Source organism: Atractosteus spatula, chromosome 6 (assembly GCF_055471065.1).
Source record: "Atractosteus spatula isolate fAtrSpa1 chromosome 6, fAtrSpa1.hap1, whole genome shotgun sequence".
Taxonomy (NCBI): Eukaryota; Metazoa; Chordata; class Actinopteri; order Semionotiformes; family Lepisosteidae; genus Atractosteus; species Atractosteus spatula.
The window spans coordinates 11,984,231-12,001,390 of NC_142711.1; the positions used below are offsets into that span (position 1 = coordinate 11,984,231).

Here is a 17,160-nt window from a genome sequence, read left to right on the forward strand (position 1 = left end):
GCTATGGCCTTGTTTGTAACTTTCTTTTATCGTTTATTTTCATTGAAATGGACCTTTCAAGCTATGCTCAGTAATATTAAAACATTTGTACAGCTTTTCATTTTCCTCAAAAATACGTGTTTTTAATATTTTAGAATACAGACAGAACTAAAGAATACAGTATCATAAATCTTGAAGTTCGCGGTCTATCATCTGTATCCAAGTCAAATCTTCACCCCCGATAAGTAATGGATTCCGAGATGCTATACGTTTTCAAGGAGAAATCACTCTTGGCGCAAAACCTGCGATCAACTCCGTCAGTCCCGTTACCCATCAGTCACTCGTGTATCCATTACATCGCCCTACCCTCGGAATCTCTGGGCGATTAGTTTCGCCTGCTGCGCTGCGGTTTATGCGCCCGCTGAGCCGGCCGCCGCTCTATGTTGTGCTGTGAGGCGGGAGGGTGAATTTTAACGTTTAATATTTATTTGTAGGGAAAACCAAACAACCACGCGGATCATAATGGGGAAGAAGGAGGAAGAAGAGATCATAAGGATCGCGAAAAAGATGGATAAAATGGCGCAGAAAAAGAATGCGGTGAGATGGGGTCTCTTGACATGTTGGCCGACGGAGAGCCATAGATGCCGTTGGTTTGGTTGCGCGAGAGCTGGTGTGTTTTTCTTCCATAACCCCCCCGCTGTAATAGTTCACCGTAAACTGCGGGTGACTTCTAATACGGAGCTTCATGCCCTCGACTGCAAACAAACAAGTGTCGTGGCTGTCCCCTGTCTCTTTGTCGTCACTTTCATGGACAGCCTGCTGCTTTTTCATTCAGGATAAGACGCCGGTCCTGGGGTGCTGCAGCCTGGCAGCCTGGCACTGACCTGTCAGGTGCGGGCGCCTCGGAAATGCTGTCCCTGGGCGCGGGGTTTCTGTTTATTCCCTGCGGTTGTTTTTTTTTTTCGGATTGGCATGAAGTACCTGGATTGTGTACTCGGGAGCACCCCACGGGTTCAGTATTTACGGGACTGAACCGTGAGGGCCTAAGAGCCTGGGCTTTGAGTGAAGCACGGAGCCGAGGAGGCGAGGGTTGTCTGGGGCGCCATTTACACGGAATCTGTCGAGATGCGCGATTACTGTTTTTTTTTGTGGTTTAGCTGAAGAAATTCGACTAAATTACGAATTTCAACAACGTTGTTAGAAGTATAGACACGTCAATAATGACTCAATGTAGCAAAAAAATAGTTTTTTTAAGTATTCCAAGGCAATGTGCGTAAACTGAGTTATACTATAGCGAAATAACTTCGGATCTTTCCGTTACAACGCTGTTTTGAATGAAAGTTCATTTGAACTGATTGTTTATAATTCATAAGCTTTTGCGTAGTTTTTTTTTAATTAGAAGCGTACTAAAGAATTGTGCGTATAGATGTGTTGTTTTTTTTTCTTTGAATAGGAAAAGAACTTCGGGAGCTATATATAGTTCAGATATTTACACGTTTTTGAATAGAAAAAGCGGAGCTGCCGTTATGCCTTTAATGAATTTCCGACGTCTGAGATAACAAAGGTCTTCTAATTGAATCGATTATTTTTAACAAGCAGTTGACGGTCAAAATAAACAGAAGGAGCTACTACGCATCTAAATCGCAGTGATAAAATGAAAACGCAGTGTGACCATATTCGAGTATTTACGGTACATGGGAAAGTGCGTTTCTCAGTCAGCTGTGCTTTTTACAGTTTGGGTTCCGATTTCAGTTGTTCTCTGTTAGAACAACAGCTTCAGCTTCAATCTCTCCCCTGGAATGAAAATTCAGTTTCCATTAATAGATAATATAACGTCTTTGCTTTGTTTTTAATCAAAGCTCAATACTTTTAAGGGAGTAATGTGTTTGTCTCATTTTTAACATTAAAAGTTAATGGTTTGTGCTTGTAAAACGCATATCTGTGTTTGCTTTTGTGTTTTCTTTATTTACCAACATACGCCTTTTCTGTAGAAGGTAGCCTAGGAAAAAACTGACTTAATAATAATAATTGCTTACTCTTATATAGTGCTTTTCTGGAGACTCCACTCAAAGCACTTTACAGGTAATGGGGACTCCCCTCCACCACCACCAATGTGCAGCATCCACCTGGATGATGCGACGGCAGCCATAGTGCGCCAGAACGCTCACCACACATCAGCTATTGGTGGGGAGGAGAACAGAGTTATGAAACCAATTCATAGGTTGTGAAGATTAGGAGGCCATGATTGGTAAGGGCCCATGAGAAAGTTGGCTAGGACTCCAGGGTTACACCCCTACTCTTTTCAAGAAACACCCTCTAATTTTTAATGACCACAGAGAGTCAGGACCTCGGTTTTACATCTGAAGGACAGCACCTGTTTAGAGTATAGTGTCCCCGTCACTATACTGGGGCATTAGGACCCACATAGACCGCAGGGTGAGCGCCCCCTGCTGGCCCCACCATCACCTCTTACAGCAGCAACCGTAGTTTTTCCCAGGAGTCTCCCATCCAGGGACTGACCAGGCTCACACCTGCTGAGCTTCAGTGGGGTGCCAGTTGTGAGTTGCAGGGTGATATTGCTGCTTAGGGGAAGTTCTTGTTTTTGTTGATGAACAAATACAGAGCCTTGGGGTCTACAGGTTTTGTGTGTTTTGTTGAATTTTCGAAGGCTGTATCATCAAAATCTACAGGTCTTGCTTCTTTTAATAAACCAAGAAGGCCATAGAAATGGAAATCGTTTTTTCCCTAATGTAATTGTAAGTCTTCAGATCAGTGCAGAAGGATTGCCAAAATATACTCAGATTTTAAGCATTTTCATGTATTCTACTTACTACAAATGTGCTTTTGTTTACTTACAAAACTGAAGTTATATCTCATGAAACATATTACCATGTATTTTCTGATGCAGTCTGGAGCTTTGGATTTGCTGAAGGAGCTAAAGAACATTCCCATGACTCTTGAGTTACTACAGGTAAACTTTTAAAGTTTTTTTGCAGCAGTTAAGAGTATGTTGCAATATGAACACTTCCTGTGAATAAACATTAGCCTAAGAATGTAAACATAGAAAAGAACCTTTTGTCTAGAAGCTGCCAGAAATTGCAATCTACGTTAAAATAATTAAAAATTGTTATATCAGTTATTTTTTAAAAAAACAATCCTAGCCACCTAGTTATCCAATTTTCTGCAGAAAGTTACACGTAATAATGACTTTACCTTCCATCGTTAATAGCCATTCCGTTTTTGTGGTACAGAAATTTGATCAGAATTCCTTCTTTGCAGTTTCTGGTAAACTGGGACCCAATCCCCTATATATTGGAATATGAACAGGCAAAAAAATAGTAAATTTAATAGATGTTAACTCGGAAAATAAGAGATATGACCATTTGCTGTATTGTTAGTGTTCACCAGTTTACACTTTAGATTGACAGTATATTTTTACGGCAGCATGTCATGATAAGTCACTGCCCCAGGAGTTGACTAAGTGAAAAATTCATAGTTTTATTTTTTTCTTGCTCTCTGCACGCTGTAGGACCCACATTGTTGAACTTTTTCATTTTGAGCATAAGAAAGAAGTAAAGCCTAATTAAGGGCATTTTTTATGATAATTTGTGAGACCATAAGGAAAACTTGTAGCATTCAAGTTTTCAATGTACTCAGTCTTTTCTGCTTTCTTTTGCAGTCTACCAGGATTGGAATGTCTGTGAATGCTATTCGGAAACAGAGCACAGATGAAGAGGTCACCTCACTTGCAAAATCGCTCATCAAATCCTGGAAGAAGCTGTTAGGTAAACAAAAATACTTAAAACATCCTTTGTTAATCCATAATAAATCCATATAAGAGTGCACATGATAAGAAATCATCTGCCAACGAAAGCTTTGCAGATACAGTAAAAAAGAATAAATTAGCATTTGCAATGAATCTACCCATTTGTCTGGTCCTTTCAGTCTCGTGTTTTTTTTATCTGCTTGATGTTGTTTAACGTGGTGACATGGTAAAGAGTCTAGAACAGATTGCCCAGCAGTCCGGTCGAAGGTGCCTCTCTGGAAATTTGCCGGTCAGAGCTGGATGACATTCTGAAATCTATGACATTCTAACAACCAAGCTTCCTTGTGACCATTTTCCTTTGAGAAGCTGTTTGCCTATAGTACCAGGAGAGGGCACTGTATTTATGTCCATACTGGGTTGAGTACTATGAGTTTAACCGCTAATTTTTTGCTGCAGTCATATATATATTTTTTAACTGCTTAATGAAAGAAATGTGTTAAAAGCAATGAAGAACAGTCATTATAGAAAGCACGGAATAATTTTTATAGTGTGAGCTTAAAAAATAGAAGAAATGTTCACATTTGGTTTGAATTTATATTACATTTCTGAAGTAAATAAAGCAAGTAAAAATCTTGTAATACAGAACATCAGGACATATATACTACCTATCCTGTAGAAAAGGGGTTGGTAACCTCTCAGAAGGGGTATGCCATGAATTAACACGTGCACTTGTTTTTGTGGATTTGTGTGCCATCAGTACTGTATTAATACTGTATCAATACTGTATTAATGTGATATATTAAAATATAACCATATCTAAGATTAATAAATTTACATGCATGCCCTACCATTTAATGTAATAATTGGTCTTGCTTTCCATTGCTGAGTTCTCCAATCTCAGAGTTGTAGCTCAACATTTTAAGCAGCATGCAAGAGTAGTATTGTGTAGTTAGCTGGCTATGGGACTGACAAAAACTGACTTTATGTAGGAAAACACCTGTTCCCAGAGGTATGTTGATCCAAATGCTGGGAGCAGTGAAAATGACACTTTCTTCAAGCAGTCACATTTCACTGGCAAGGACTTTCAACAGGTCACGATGGAGACATTGTGATTGCTTTTAGTAGCCTCAAGAGTGTTTTGCAGTTCCCCGACATTCAATAAGTCTGTGTAGTGCAATTCAATCAGCTGCATTTCAAAATCCTGAACACTCGTTGAAATGCTGAAAAACCCATGTTGCTGGTATCCAAACTGTCTGGTTTAATCAGAAAATAAAACACTGGGCCAAAGCTATCTGGCTTAGACAGAAAAAAAAAATATTTGGCCAGAATTCTTATACTAGTTCACGCATGCACACTCCAAAATTAGCAACACAGATTGTACAATATTTTGGAATTTCTTTAAGATGTTGGAAATAGTGGAAGGTTGAGGTGTCAGTGTCCCGAGAAAAAATGTCAGATTTTGAAAGAAATGCCTTCCACGGAGGTTGAGCTCATTCATATGCATGTCGACTAGAAACCGGTCGATTAGAATTAGTTTTGCATCCCATTTTCATCATGGAGTTCGGAGTACAACATACAGCACAAATAGCTCAGTGGTTATGTTGAACAAATCCACATTCATTTCTTCAAAATGATAGAAATGAGCCAATTTAATATCCTTTGTAAGCAGCTGCCATTTTGTGCAATATGTTTGACTTTACACTTAAGTGTAAAACATTTTATAAACCGTCACAGATTACAAGCTTGTACCATTAAAAATAATGAAGTAAATAAACTGAGTTCTACTCTAAGGAGATTTCATTGGGTGGCATGTTGAAGAGAATTACAGAACAGTCAAGCATAGTTTTTATTGTTTTTTTAGCTTAATTTCTTTGTGGCTTAATAGACCTTTATTGCACATGATGCGTTTATTTTGCCTGTCACTAAAAATCCCTTTGCTGTAGGTTGCCGACCCCTGCTCTAGAAGTATCTGCTTTTTATTGGAAAAATGTGGTATTTATATGTACACAGACAGGGGTGGGCTGCACTGGTTTATGCATCATGACTCGATGCCTGTTAAAAGATTACTAGGAAAATGATTTGCTAGGATCTTGGCTTTTAACATTGATTACTCAAGAAGCGCATACATAAGCTGTAGGTGTCCACTAGCTGGAGTCATAGCAGAGCTGGGATTATCCCATCTTTACGAAGCATATGGGGTGTGGGCTGGGTTACCATCGTGCCTATGAATGCTGTCCTCTTTGGACAGAAGAGTAAAGGTCAGCATAGACCTGGAATGTTTTCCCTGGAAAATAAATATGTGGTGTCCATGTTTTAATGGCAATCCCAAATGTAATCTTTAAAAATGGTGATGATATGTAAATGATTATCATATACTCCTCTAGAAGACATTTATCTGCTGTTGGCGACACTTCTATCCACATTCCACGGCCAGTCAAATTTGTAGTAATGTGTTAGTTTATGCATGTGAAGAAAAAAAAGCCAATGCACTACTTAGCGCTAGATGCAGTGGACACAATTATTCTGTATGTTAAGAATCCAGAATTTATTTTAAAAAATGAAATATTTTAATTTCCATCCATCATCTAGCAGCGTAGACCAGTACAAGGTTGAGGGGAGCTAGAGCCTAACCTGGCAAGCCATGGGTGTAAGGCAGGGCTCACCCTGGATGGGACTCGAGGCCATCACAGGGTCAGATACAGATACAAACACACACTCACTCCAGAGCCAGTTTTCCTGGAAGCCAGTGATCCTACCAGTATGTTGTTGGACCGTGGGAGAAACTCGGAAGAAACGCACATAAAGAGGGAGAAAATACATACCCTGTCCAGATAGCGCCCCAGATCCAGAAATGAACCCAGGACCCCAGAGCTGCAAGGCACCAGTGATAATCATTGTGCCAGTGTGCCATGTGGGCGTTTTCAATTTTACAATATATCTCTTTACAATAAATCATTTTCTGTGTTGGCTTTTTTCCCCCCTTTGACTTATTTACAGATGAACCAGGAGGAGGTGAGAAGGTATCAGAAGAGAAGAAAAAGGAGCCAACACCTCCCACTCCCACGTCAGCCTCCACACGGAGCAGCCCTGAGCCACGAGAGGAGAGGTAGATGTGTCCCACAGGGGTGGCAAGGATATCTTTCCATTTGTCTGCCCCTGTGTTGACTTATAGGAGCTGGTGATAAATATTGCACTGATAAAAATCTAAAATGTAGGATAAACAATTATAATTCAGTTATTATCATTATAATTATTCTCTTCTCTGAACTAAACTGATTTGTGGTGGGAAGTAAAGATATAGTAAATCCTATAAAGTTTATCAGACTAATAGTGGGGAAGGGGTGTCCGTTAAATCACTTTTTTTTTGTTCAGCCCCGTAAATATTATATGAGTGTGTATATTTTATATACTTTCTGAATCTTTTTACTTATATTTTGAACAATTACAATCAACACAGTCATTGAAAACTATTCCTGTCTTTTTTTCTTAAAAATACACTGTATTTTATGTAATTAATATACGGTATAAAGTTTGCTTAAGCACATGAAACACGCAACATCTGTTGTAAGCAATTGGACTACCCCTGTAGGACATTGCATTTTAAACCTATGTAGTATTTGTTCTTTCCTTGTTTTAACATCGGTGCATTTCTCATGTATTGCAGAGAAAGTCCAGTATTTCTGATTTTACAGACAAAATTCTCCTTTAGCATACTTTGTCCTTTAAATCCAAAGTCCTTTAAAGTGAGGGTTTACAGTAATGGAATCTTCATAGATTGCTTACTTCTTATGAAGAATAATCTGTTAAATTATAAAGATAGAGTGACACTAAAAAGACCAAAATGCAGTGTTTCTATTATTGCATGTAGGGAATTCAAGGTTTTTTATTTGCCAGCATCTTGCCAGGAATGTTAAACAGAACGTCCTTTGAAATTTAAATACTGATATATCCCCAGTGAACATGTCAGTATATTTCACTTCTAGCATAAGATGGGACGCATTGCTGCATTTTGAGTTTGCTGGTGTATAGGATACACTGATTTATAAAGCACCATAACCTGAGGAGTAAATATTTTGGGGAAAAAAATTGATTCCTACTTTGTATAATATTTACTTGGAGCTCACTGGAAAATGCATCTGTGAATGATAGTATAAGGTAAATACTAGTATTCAATTGTACAGTATAAAACAAAGGTTGAATGTATATCAAATTGTCTTTCGGTTACTCTTTTGCCATTCTTTATGATCTCTTACTACTTCCAGTATATGACTCGTCTTATAACAGTATTTTTTAAGTTTGCACAAAAGTATTTTAAAATGATACTGCCTTAATCAATATAGGTAATATGAAAGAAGTCTACCCTCAGCATATAGTTCAGTGCTACAGATGTGTCTCACTAGACAGACCTAAAATTGTTTCACTGAACATTAGTTTACCTTATTAGTTAGAGTACTGGTAAAGTACTTATATTTTATTATTTATTGAGAGTGATGTATTTCCACCCAGGGTTCAATAAATTCTTCTAACCTCATATTGCATTTGAGTCTAGGAATGCATAGGCTAAAATTGTTCCACACAGTATTACCACTATTCAATATTCACAATATGTATTGTCTTTTTATTGTGAATATCAAATGTATTACCTAATAATAAATACATGATAAAATCATTTTAAGGTGAATATGTGTTATTGCACAGTAAGGTTTATCTTGAGAAATGACAAAGCTAAAAATATTTCACTGAGTATTAACGGTATTATATCACAGACAGGGTTCAAGTCTATTTTAGGTTTCCTTTTTGAGGAAAAAAGACGTATCTTATAGATGAATTAGTAAAGTTTTATTCCATGCTGAAAGGAAATCAAAAGCGACAATGTTTCAGCTGTGGAAGAAGGCTTCACAGCCAAAACAGTCTCTTTTCTTTTCTGCTTGGAATAAATCTTTACCCGTTCCCTTGCAGCCTACACATGCTGATGCAGCCACCTACCTGAACATGTCTTATTAATGCGCAAATAAGTCACATTATTTGGTGCCTTACTTGTAGTATTTATTAATAAATGATACTGTATCTCACTGAATTCCAAGTAAGAAGCCCATTTATTATTATTAATTTGCTGTTTCGTCTGTATTAAAAGTGCTTATTTAATTTGTCCTTGCAGTTCGAGCAGCAACTCAAGCAGCAAAAGTGAAACGGGTGATGCTCCACCCAACACACTGATCACCACTTTCCCTCAAGCTCCCAACACCTCAGACTCAGTGCGGCTTAAATGCAGAGAGATGCTCTCCAGTGCTCTTCAATCTGGGAGTAAGTTCAGTATTCATTATTCCACCACATGTACCCTGTACCCCTTTTCCTTTCACTTACCCAAGATTTACCAGCCTGGTGAGGCTTTTAAGAACCTATGTTGCTTTTACCCCAGTGAGTCGTGATGAGCTTTACCAATGATATTGCCCACAATGGGATCACTATTCACATTGAGATAGCTCTGGTGACTGGCCAGACGATGGCGTAGTTGTGAAGCTTTCATTCTTGTTGCTGTATTTATGCTGCATGCAGCACTTAGTAATTGTACAGGTATAAACAAGATAATAAAGATGAGATAATAAGAAAAAGATAATCAAGTTATGCAATGTCAACTTTGCATTCCTTTGCAGTGACCTGTTGGGAAATCCTGAGCAGTTATTTATTGTAAATGTTACAAATAAATGGCCATATTTTGACATTTTAGCCTTTTTGTTAGTTAAGCTTATCTCGGCCGTGTTTGGAGCGCTGATCCTTCACTACTGGTAATTATGTTGACAAATCATTATAGCGTTAGAAACAGAATACATGAGGTAAAAGCTACCAACACCAGCAGGAAATGCAGCATGTAATTTAAATCACGGAAACATAGTGACCCAAAAACGATAGAGAAGAAGTGTAACACTAGTGAATACACACTGTTCTGGACTATACACCCATTCCCAAGATTACCTAAGGGTTCGGTTCCTTGTGTCTTTATGTAATCTGAATCTTATGCAGGTCAGCAGTGAGCTTTTCTTAGTTATTTTGTGAATAAATAGTCAATTACCATTGTCATATTGCAGCAATCCTCTCGTATTTGCTCAAGCTGGTCTGTCAGTGAGGAAAAAGGGACAGGAGAACAGAACTGCAGGCTTGCTGGGTTTATTGTACTTTAATGGTTAACAAGTGATAAGGTAGACAGCAAGAGGGAGAATGTAGCAGCAGCAAGCAGTCCGTAAGGTTGAGAAAGGAGACATCCTCTGTAAAGAGGGAGAGAAATAAAGTAACAATAAATGTAAAAATGTTTAAAACCCTATCCCTATAATTAGAATAATAAAACTCCAAATGTAGTACGTGAATAATAAATACCGTTTAATGAATTAATGGGGCGGTGCAGTGGCTCTGTGGCTGGAAGGTTGCCGGTTCATATCCTGCGGCCGGCAGTGGAATCCTTCTCTGTTGGGCCCCTGAGCAAGGCCCTTTACCCCAACTGCTCCAGGGGCGCTATATAAATGGCTGACCCTGCGCTCTGATCCCAAGCTCCTCTCCCTGTCTGAGTGTCTGTGTGTCTCATGGAGAGCAAGTTGGGGTATGTGAAAAGACACTTCCTAATACAATAAGTTGTATATGGCCAATAAAGTGATCTCATCTTATGAAAACTGTGCATTTAATTACCCTACATTGTACTGTTCAGACTTGTGTATTACGCTCACTCTTGTTATTGTGGGGGTATAGCTCAGTGGTAGAGCATTTGACTGCAGATCAAGAGGTCCCCGGTTCAAATCCGGGTGCCCCCTGTACCCTGGTTTTCTATGTAGGGCGGAGTGGTGGCACTGTGGTTAAGGATCTGCGCCTGTGGCTGGAAGGTTGCCAGTTCAAATCCCGCAGCCGGCAGAGGAATCCTACTCCGTTGGGCCCCTGAGCAAGGCCCTTAACCTCAACTGCTCCAGGGGCGCTGTATAAATGGCTGACCCTACGCTCTGACCCCAAGCTTCTCTCTCCCCGTCTGTGTCCCTGTATGTCTCATGGAGAGCAAGCTGGGGTATGCGAAAAGACAATTTCCTAATGCAAGAAGTTGTATAGGGCCAATGAAGTGATCTTATCTTATTATCTTATTATTATTATTATCTTATTATATTCTTATTTAAGAAATAAACTTTTAAAAATTCTAAAGGAGTCTCAAAATGAGTCAGACTTGTAAAAAAATCTGAAGGTATAGTGTTAGTAGTGCAGATGCTAATTCTAATTCAACAGTATAAGGAAATTTAAGAATTTTTGTGAAGTATTTATGGGAGATGTTAACTTTCCCCCCATAGACTGGGAAATCCCCTATAGAAATGTCAGGAGCAGAAACCAAAATGCCATGGTTGATGATTTTGTAGCTACTTTATCAGAGTACCTACAAAAGGAAATGCTTATATATGTGATTGAGTATTTGGGAACTAGTCCCTCACATAGGAGTAAGAATTGTAAAATGATCATTTATATTTGATTTGACAAAATTATGTAGTTAATTTTCTTTTGTCTTGTGGTTTCATTGCACACTTCAGGTTGTGGATGGCTCTGAGGTTTTTTGCTTTAGCGATTAAAAGCACTTGTTATAATGCAAGGATTTTATTTTTTTCATTATTCACTATATAATCATCTGCCTTTTTAATCATAGTTCCTCATTTGTCCGTTTCAGATGACTACATTGCTATTGGTGCCGATTGTGATGAACTTGGAGCTCAGATTGAAGACTATATCCTTTTTTTTAAACCATCGCAAAACAAAAACCTCAGTTGAATCAATTTAATTTATTTTTAAGGAGTCTGTTACAGGTTCTTGAAAGTGTACTGTTATTAAAGTTCCCAAAGTGAGGCCTTAAATTATAAGTAGTCAGTTGCATTTTGTATAGAACTTTACTTGGCTCTGCTCCTGTTGATTTGTCTGTATGACTTCAAATCGGAGTGCTAGAGATTAAACCTAATCAAGTGCCCTGATGACCTCCTTAACCAATCGATACGCATTTTTCAGGAATTCAAAAACACTGACATGAAATACAAAAACAGGGTACGGAGCAGAATCGCTAACCTGAAAGATGTCAAGAACCCAAACCTGAGAAGGAATGTCCTTTGTGGAAACGTACCTCCAGACAGAATGGCCAAGATGACAGCAGAGGTGTGAACACGGCAGATTACTTGAGATGCGAAATCTATTCTTACGAAGTTTCTTGTGTGAATTAAATTAAGCCTACGATGTTAACACACAGCTTCAGTCAGGTTGTAATGGCTTAATATAGTTGTGCCGAATGGTGTTTTACAGCTGATTTTACACACAAAGTGTAGTACAAAGTAGAGCAGCAGACAGCAACTCAAATGTCCTATGTCTTTTGTCCTGTAGGAAATGGCCAGTGATGAACTTAAAGAGATGCGTAAAAACCTGACCAAAGAGGCAATCCGAGAGCACCAGATGGCAAGAACAGGAGGCACTCAGACTGATCTCTTCTGCTGTGGCAAATGCAAAAAGAAGAACTGTACATACACCCAGGTACACGAGAGCAATGTTACTGTAGCATTATCATTTTTCGACACATTTTTCTAGAAACTTGTACAGTAGTAAAAACAAAACAAACAAATTGAGCTTCCAAGCAAGTCTCTACCCACTTGAGACCAGTCTCCCTGATCTTTTCATTCATTCTGAGTCGGCAGGGCAGTCCTTTGAGTCTAATTAAATGATTAGGCCGACTGTGTAACTGAGAATGTGGGTGGATCAAAAATCAGAAGACTGTAGGTCCTCCAAGAATTGAGTTTGAGAACCCTGTTCTAAAGCAAAGCCCACTTTCTTTATTACTGCAGAATTCTAGGAGTGTCCCCAGAGTTTGGTTATGATGAAATCCCCTACGTTTTACTTCAATAGGTGGAAGAATTTCTTAAGGATTTGAAATACAGGTGTCAGTTTACCATCATAGTTGTAACAGTGCTCCAATTCTTATTACAAATTTAAAGGAGAGCTGCAGTCCCGATTTCTCAGACAAGTTATTAAGTTTCGGTAACAAAATTAATTAGTTGACGGTATTGCAAAATTTGACAAATTCCGAATTAAGTGCATCGTGAAATTTGTGAAAATGCTGTGTGGTCTCCATTTTGTAGCAAACCCCTGCTCTTTCCATGGGCGAGAGCTTGCGAGAATTGCGACATGAAGCGGCCCTTCCTGCTCACTAGTCACTGCAATGACTAATGTAATGCGATGCATGAGTGAATGAGTACAGGTAGTGCCGCAGACATTTCACTGCAGAAATGTTCCAGTATTATCTCAATGCAGAATTAGCAAGTAGGTTGCAATTGTGGTCAAAACCATCTCGAAGTCGAGAGCAATATTTTTATTGGGTTAAAAGAGATGTATTCACAAGCCCGCTTGTTTACAATGTAATAGGGCCGCTTCATGTCACTGGACATTTTGTTGCCTTGTTCTGAATCGCAGAATATAATGCTGCGCATACCTAAAAATTTAGTCTGTTTTGTGATGTAAATTGGAGGTTTTGCACATTACTGTGTACACTTTACTTTCATTGTGGTTTGAAAAGCACTCATCAATGCCGATTCTTTCTAAGCCCGTAATGTAAAAATTGCAGTTGCTGTTCCCCTATGCCTGCATAGTATGAGGTGCTTGACTGCCCTGTCTCTGGATATGAGCCATTTCAAAAGTGGACAGTAAACATCCTTACACTTCTAAGGTGTGATTTAACACAGTTAAAGCTAAATAGTCCACATTAAAAGTTATTCATTTACACATGTGAATACTTTTGAATCAGTGATTGAATCATTGAAAATTGATATTAACTACCTACATTATGAAATATATGATCATTTTGTATATGTATGCATAGTTTTGTAAACAGTTTTTTTTAAACAAGAGTTTTTCTAAGAACCCTTCTCCAATTAAACACACTTTTGTCTCTCGCCTGGATGAGCAAGTATGTTACACTGTATGCAAGTTGTCAACAGGCCTAATTAATGTTTTCCCTTGTTACTGTCCTGCAGGTTCAGACTCGTAGCGCTGATGAACCAATGACCACATTTGTTTTCTGCAATGAATGTGGAAATAGGTGGAAGGTAACCTTTTTCAATATTTAAGCTATTTGGCTGCGTTTCTTCTTGTTTTTCATTTTAATTGAATATATTACACAGGTGTGTAAGTGCTGTAAAAATCTGAAGATTGTTCTGTTTGCTTGTATTAACTTTAAAACACTTGGACGTTATTAGGGAAAAACTAAACCATAAATATGAAGACCCATTATACATTGTACGTATATTGCAGTTAATTGCTTAGCAAGCGTACAATGACTTAAAATGAATAAAATATATATAAAAAATAAAAATTCCAATGCAAATAATATCAACATAATTAATTTAGTTATTATAAAATAAATCCTTTTATAAAATTATTTACAGTTAGAAGTCCTCACTGTGCTTCTGGACAAAAATGTAATTTTACCATGTTTAATAACTGACTTTTAAAGATTTTTTTTAATAGGTTGGTATTGTAAATCCAGATCTTTAAGTGGTATTATTTTCAGTGACAAGGTTCCTTAAGTTATTTAGGGCAGAGCGGTGGCTCTGTGGCTAAGGATCTGCGCCTGTGGCTGGAAGGTTGCCGGTTTATATCCTGCGGCCGGCAGAGGAATCCTACTCTGTTGGGCCCCTGAGTAAGGCCCTTAACCCCAACTGCTCCAGGGGAGCTGTACAATGGCTGACCCTGCGCTCTGACCCCAAGCTTCTCTCCCTGTCTGTGTGTCTGTGTCTCATGGAGAGCAAGCTGGGGTATGCGAAAAGACAAATTCCTAATCCAAGAAATTGTATAGGGCTAATAAAGTGATGTAATATTATGTTATTTTGAGACTTGCATAAATTACAATATATTCTTGCACATTATTTCCAATTCGTGAAGGGGCTTTTAGGTAAAATGGATCATCTTTGGTTTTGTAATGTATAAAAGGATTGTTGTTAGCTTTTAGTAGCAGGAAAAAGTAATAATGCTTGTATTGATATGGCACTTTTATCTCAGAGAATTCAAATCTGTTTACATATAGGAGGGGCCCACCTAACCCACTGCTGGGTGACAGTGGCAGCCCTTAGGTGTCAGCAGCTCCACTGAACAGCCAGAGAGTGCAGCATGACGTTTAGCCAGGACACTGTGGCTAACACCCCTAAATGTCCAAATGGTGCCATAGCATCTTTAATGACTGGCAGTCCATTTCTCATTTGAAGGACAACACCCCCTACAGGACATTGTCCTCTGTCACCATACTAAGGCATTGGTTTGGAATTCTAGTCCGCATGTATCACCTTGCTTCGTTTTTGCGATCTGATTAGATCAGAAAGGATGGTCATGCTGTTCATCAGAAACCACATTTTATGGCCATCCCTAGATCAGATCTCTAATCTTGATAGATGCACAGACAACGATAGACAATGTCAGCTATGCATCTTAATAAATATTTTTTTCTAGAATTGTAACTATATTTACCTTATCCACTACCAGACTTTCCAAAGACTATCACTTAATGAATATTCCTGTGACAGGTTAGGATATGCTTTCAAATGGCTTTCTTCTAGACAAAATAAGTTTGTGAGCACTTTTGTTTCTGCTTAAGAAAAGTAGATTAGTCTCTTGTAGCACTAGCCCACCACATTGAAACCCAAATTGTAAAACATTTTGTGCATTAATGATGTTTCCCTTCTGTTTTAGTTCTGTTGAGGAGGAAAGTGAATTTCCCGAAGTCAAAGAGGATATAGACTGCCGGACCAGGACTTCTGTTGTTTTTTTTACCTATATTTGTTGATTAAAGAAAAGTTAGGAATTTTGCATTAGTGGAACCTGGTACACAGATGGCCACAGAAAAACATCACCACTATTTGATTTTAACCATTATGTCCTTGGAACTATTCCTTGTATTAACATTAGGTAGTTGGAACAGTCTCTCAGACTATGGTTGATGTTAATGTATTTCTTTTTTATATGTAGTTTGACATTAAAATTTTATCAATAATTTCTGTTTCATGTGTGTTCTCTTATAAAGAAAAATGTCATGTCATGCTTTAACAACTTACGGATGATTTGACACGTGTTTATGTGGAATCTGAATGTGCTTCCTTTAGTTGAAGTTAATATACATAAAATATATATGCAAAGTCTGTACATTAAGAAACATGAAATACATATTTAAAGTATAATTGTAATTGTCTGTTATAGTTCATAGAGTACACATACTATGTCTTCACATTTTTCATCACTAAATATCTCAGCTCATTGGTTTTCATTTTCGTTCCATCAAGAGTTAATTTAGAAATTATGGAAGTCATAATATTATAGATATTATGCAAAAACATTTTTGTTTCTTGGAATAATATTTTAAATGTTTTGCTAAAATAATTTGGTAAATTCAATGAAAGACCACTCAAAGCCATCTTCTCCAATTACCGTCTCCAATCTCATCTGAATGGCTTTCTATAACCCATCGGCCTGTTGATTAGAGTCTGTACGTCTCCTTATGTGTTTGATACTTTTAGGAAAATATGCCAGCTGTATCATCCTGTAGTGAATATATTTAGAAAAAGAAGTGTTCTACTGAGATATAATGAAAGTTGGTGTCTGAGAATGTGTTAGAATTGGCAGAAAACTGAAGCATTGCTAAAAAAAAATCTAGCTTCAATTAGCCATTTTGTAAAATGGCTAGAAAATGCCACTGTAATTTCTTAAGGCTGAAACGGGTCTAAAAGAAGCTTGTTTCTGGATATTAGAACAGTATAATTTAACCCTAGCAGCAGTGTAAACGACATTCTTGGTCCTATGGGGATTTAGTAATTTTAAACATATGCAAAGTAATCTGTATTCACTTTGTTGTGCTACTTAATAATGATTAAGGGAGATATTAGTTCATTTTTGAGGAAAAGACCCATGTGCAGAGGGATCTGTTTCCCTTTTACTAAAAATCATTAGACGCAGGCTCATGTGTATGCTTGGGCTATTAGTATTGTATTAGTATGCATGCTGGAGGCTACTGACCAGGAGAGAAATTTAAATGAGATGTTATTGTTTAGAAGTGTTTGAATTTTAATCTTATGCATTATTAATCTTGTATAGTGGGAACATGAACTAACAATTAGGCTGGAAATGCACTCTGCTTTGTGATCTTCGCAGGTGCATCCACTTAAGTGTTCAACAATACAAGGTCATCCATTCATTATCCGTGGTCACAAATGTTGCCGACTGTATGAAGTGGTGCACTATCAAGGCCCTGTCAGAAATCTCTTCCTTGATGCATTTGAATGGGTTAATGTTTTGGTCAAAATAATGCCTGTTTCAGTCATTGTGATTAACACACGAGTACTTTACCTTTTTACTGAACAGGAAAGAGTTCCATTTGTCTT

At 38.0% G+C, this 17,160-nt stretch overlaps 1 protein-coding gene and 1 non-coding gene across 2 annotated transcripts; both read left to right on the forward strand.

Moving 5' to 3' along the window:
- Positions 1–368: 368 nt before the first annotated feature.
- Positions 369–15,779, forward strand: tcea1 (transcription elongation factor A (SII), 1). The gene is made up of 10 exons (XM_088919072.1): positions 369–576; positions 2,888–2,950; positions 3,659–3,764; positions 6,743–6,851; positions 8,904–9,049; positions 11,433–11,489; positions 11,754–11,908; positions 12,131–12,277; positions 13,771–13,842; positions 15,479–15,779. The coding sequence occupies exons 1-10, from the start codon at positions 502–504 to the stop codon at positions 15,485–15,487; spliced, it is 939 nt and encodes a 312-aa protein (XP_088775198.1). The 5' UTR covers positions 369–501; the 3' UTR covers positions 15,488–15,779.
- trnac-gca (transfer RNA cysteine (anticodon GCA)) lies at positions 10,474–10,545 on the forward strand. Its single transcript has one exon. It is a non-coding gene; the product is annotated as a tRNA-Cys (tRNA).
- Positions 15,780–17,160: the final 1,381 nt, after the last annotated feature.

Bases quoted from the DNA above. Each gene is read 5' to 3' on its own strand.
- tcea1 (XM_088919072.1), top strand. From the start codon at position 502: ATGGGGAAGAAGGAGGAAGAAGAGATCATAAGGATCGCGAAAAAGATG. The intron at 2,951-3,658 runs GTAAACTTTTAA...TTTCTTTTGCAG, and splicing joins TGACTCTTGAGTTACTACAG to TCTACCAGGATTGGAATGTC. The intron at 6,852-8,903 runs GTAGATGTGTCC...TTGTCCTTGCAG, and splicing joins CCTGAGCCACGAGAGGAGAG to TTCGAGCAGCAACTCAAGCA.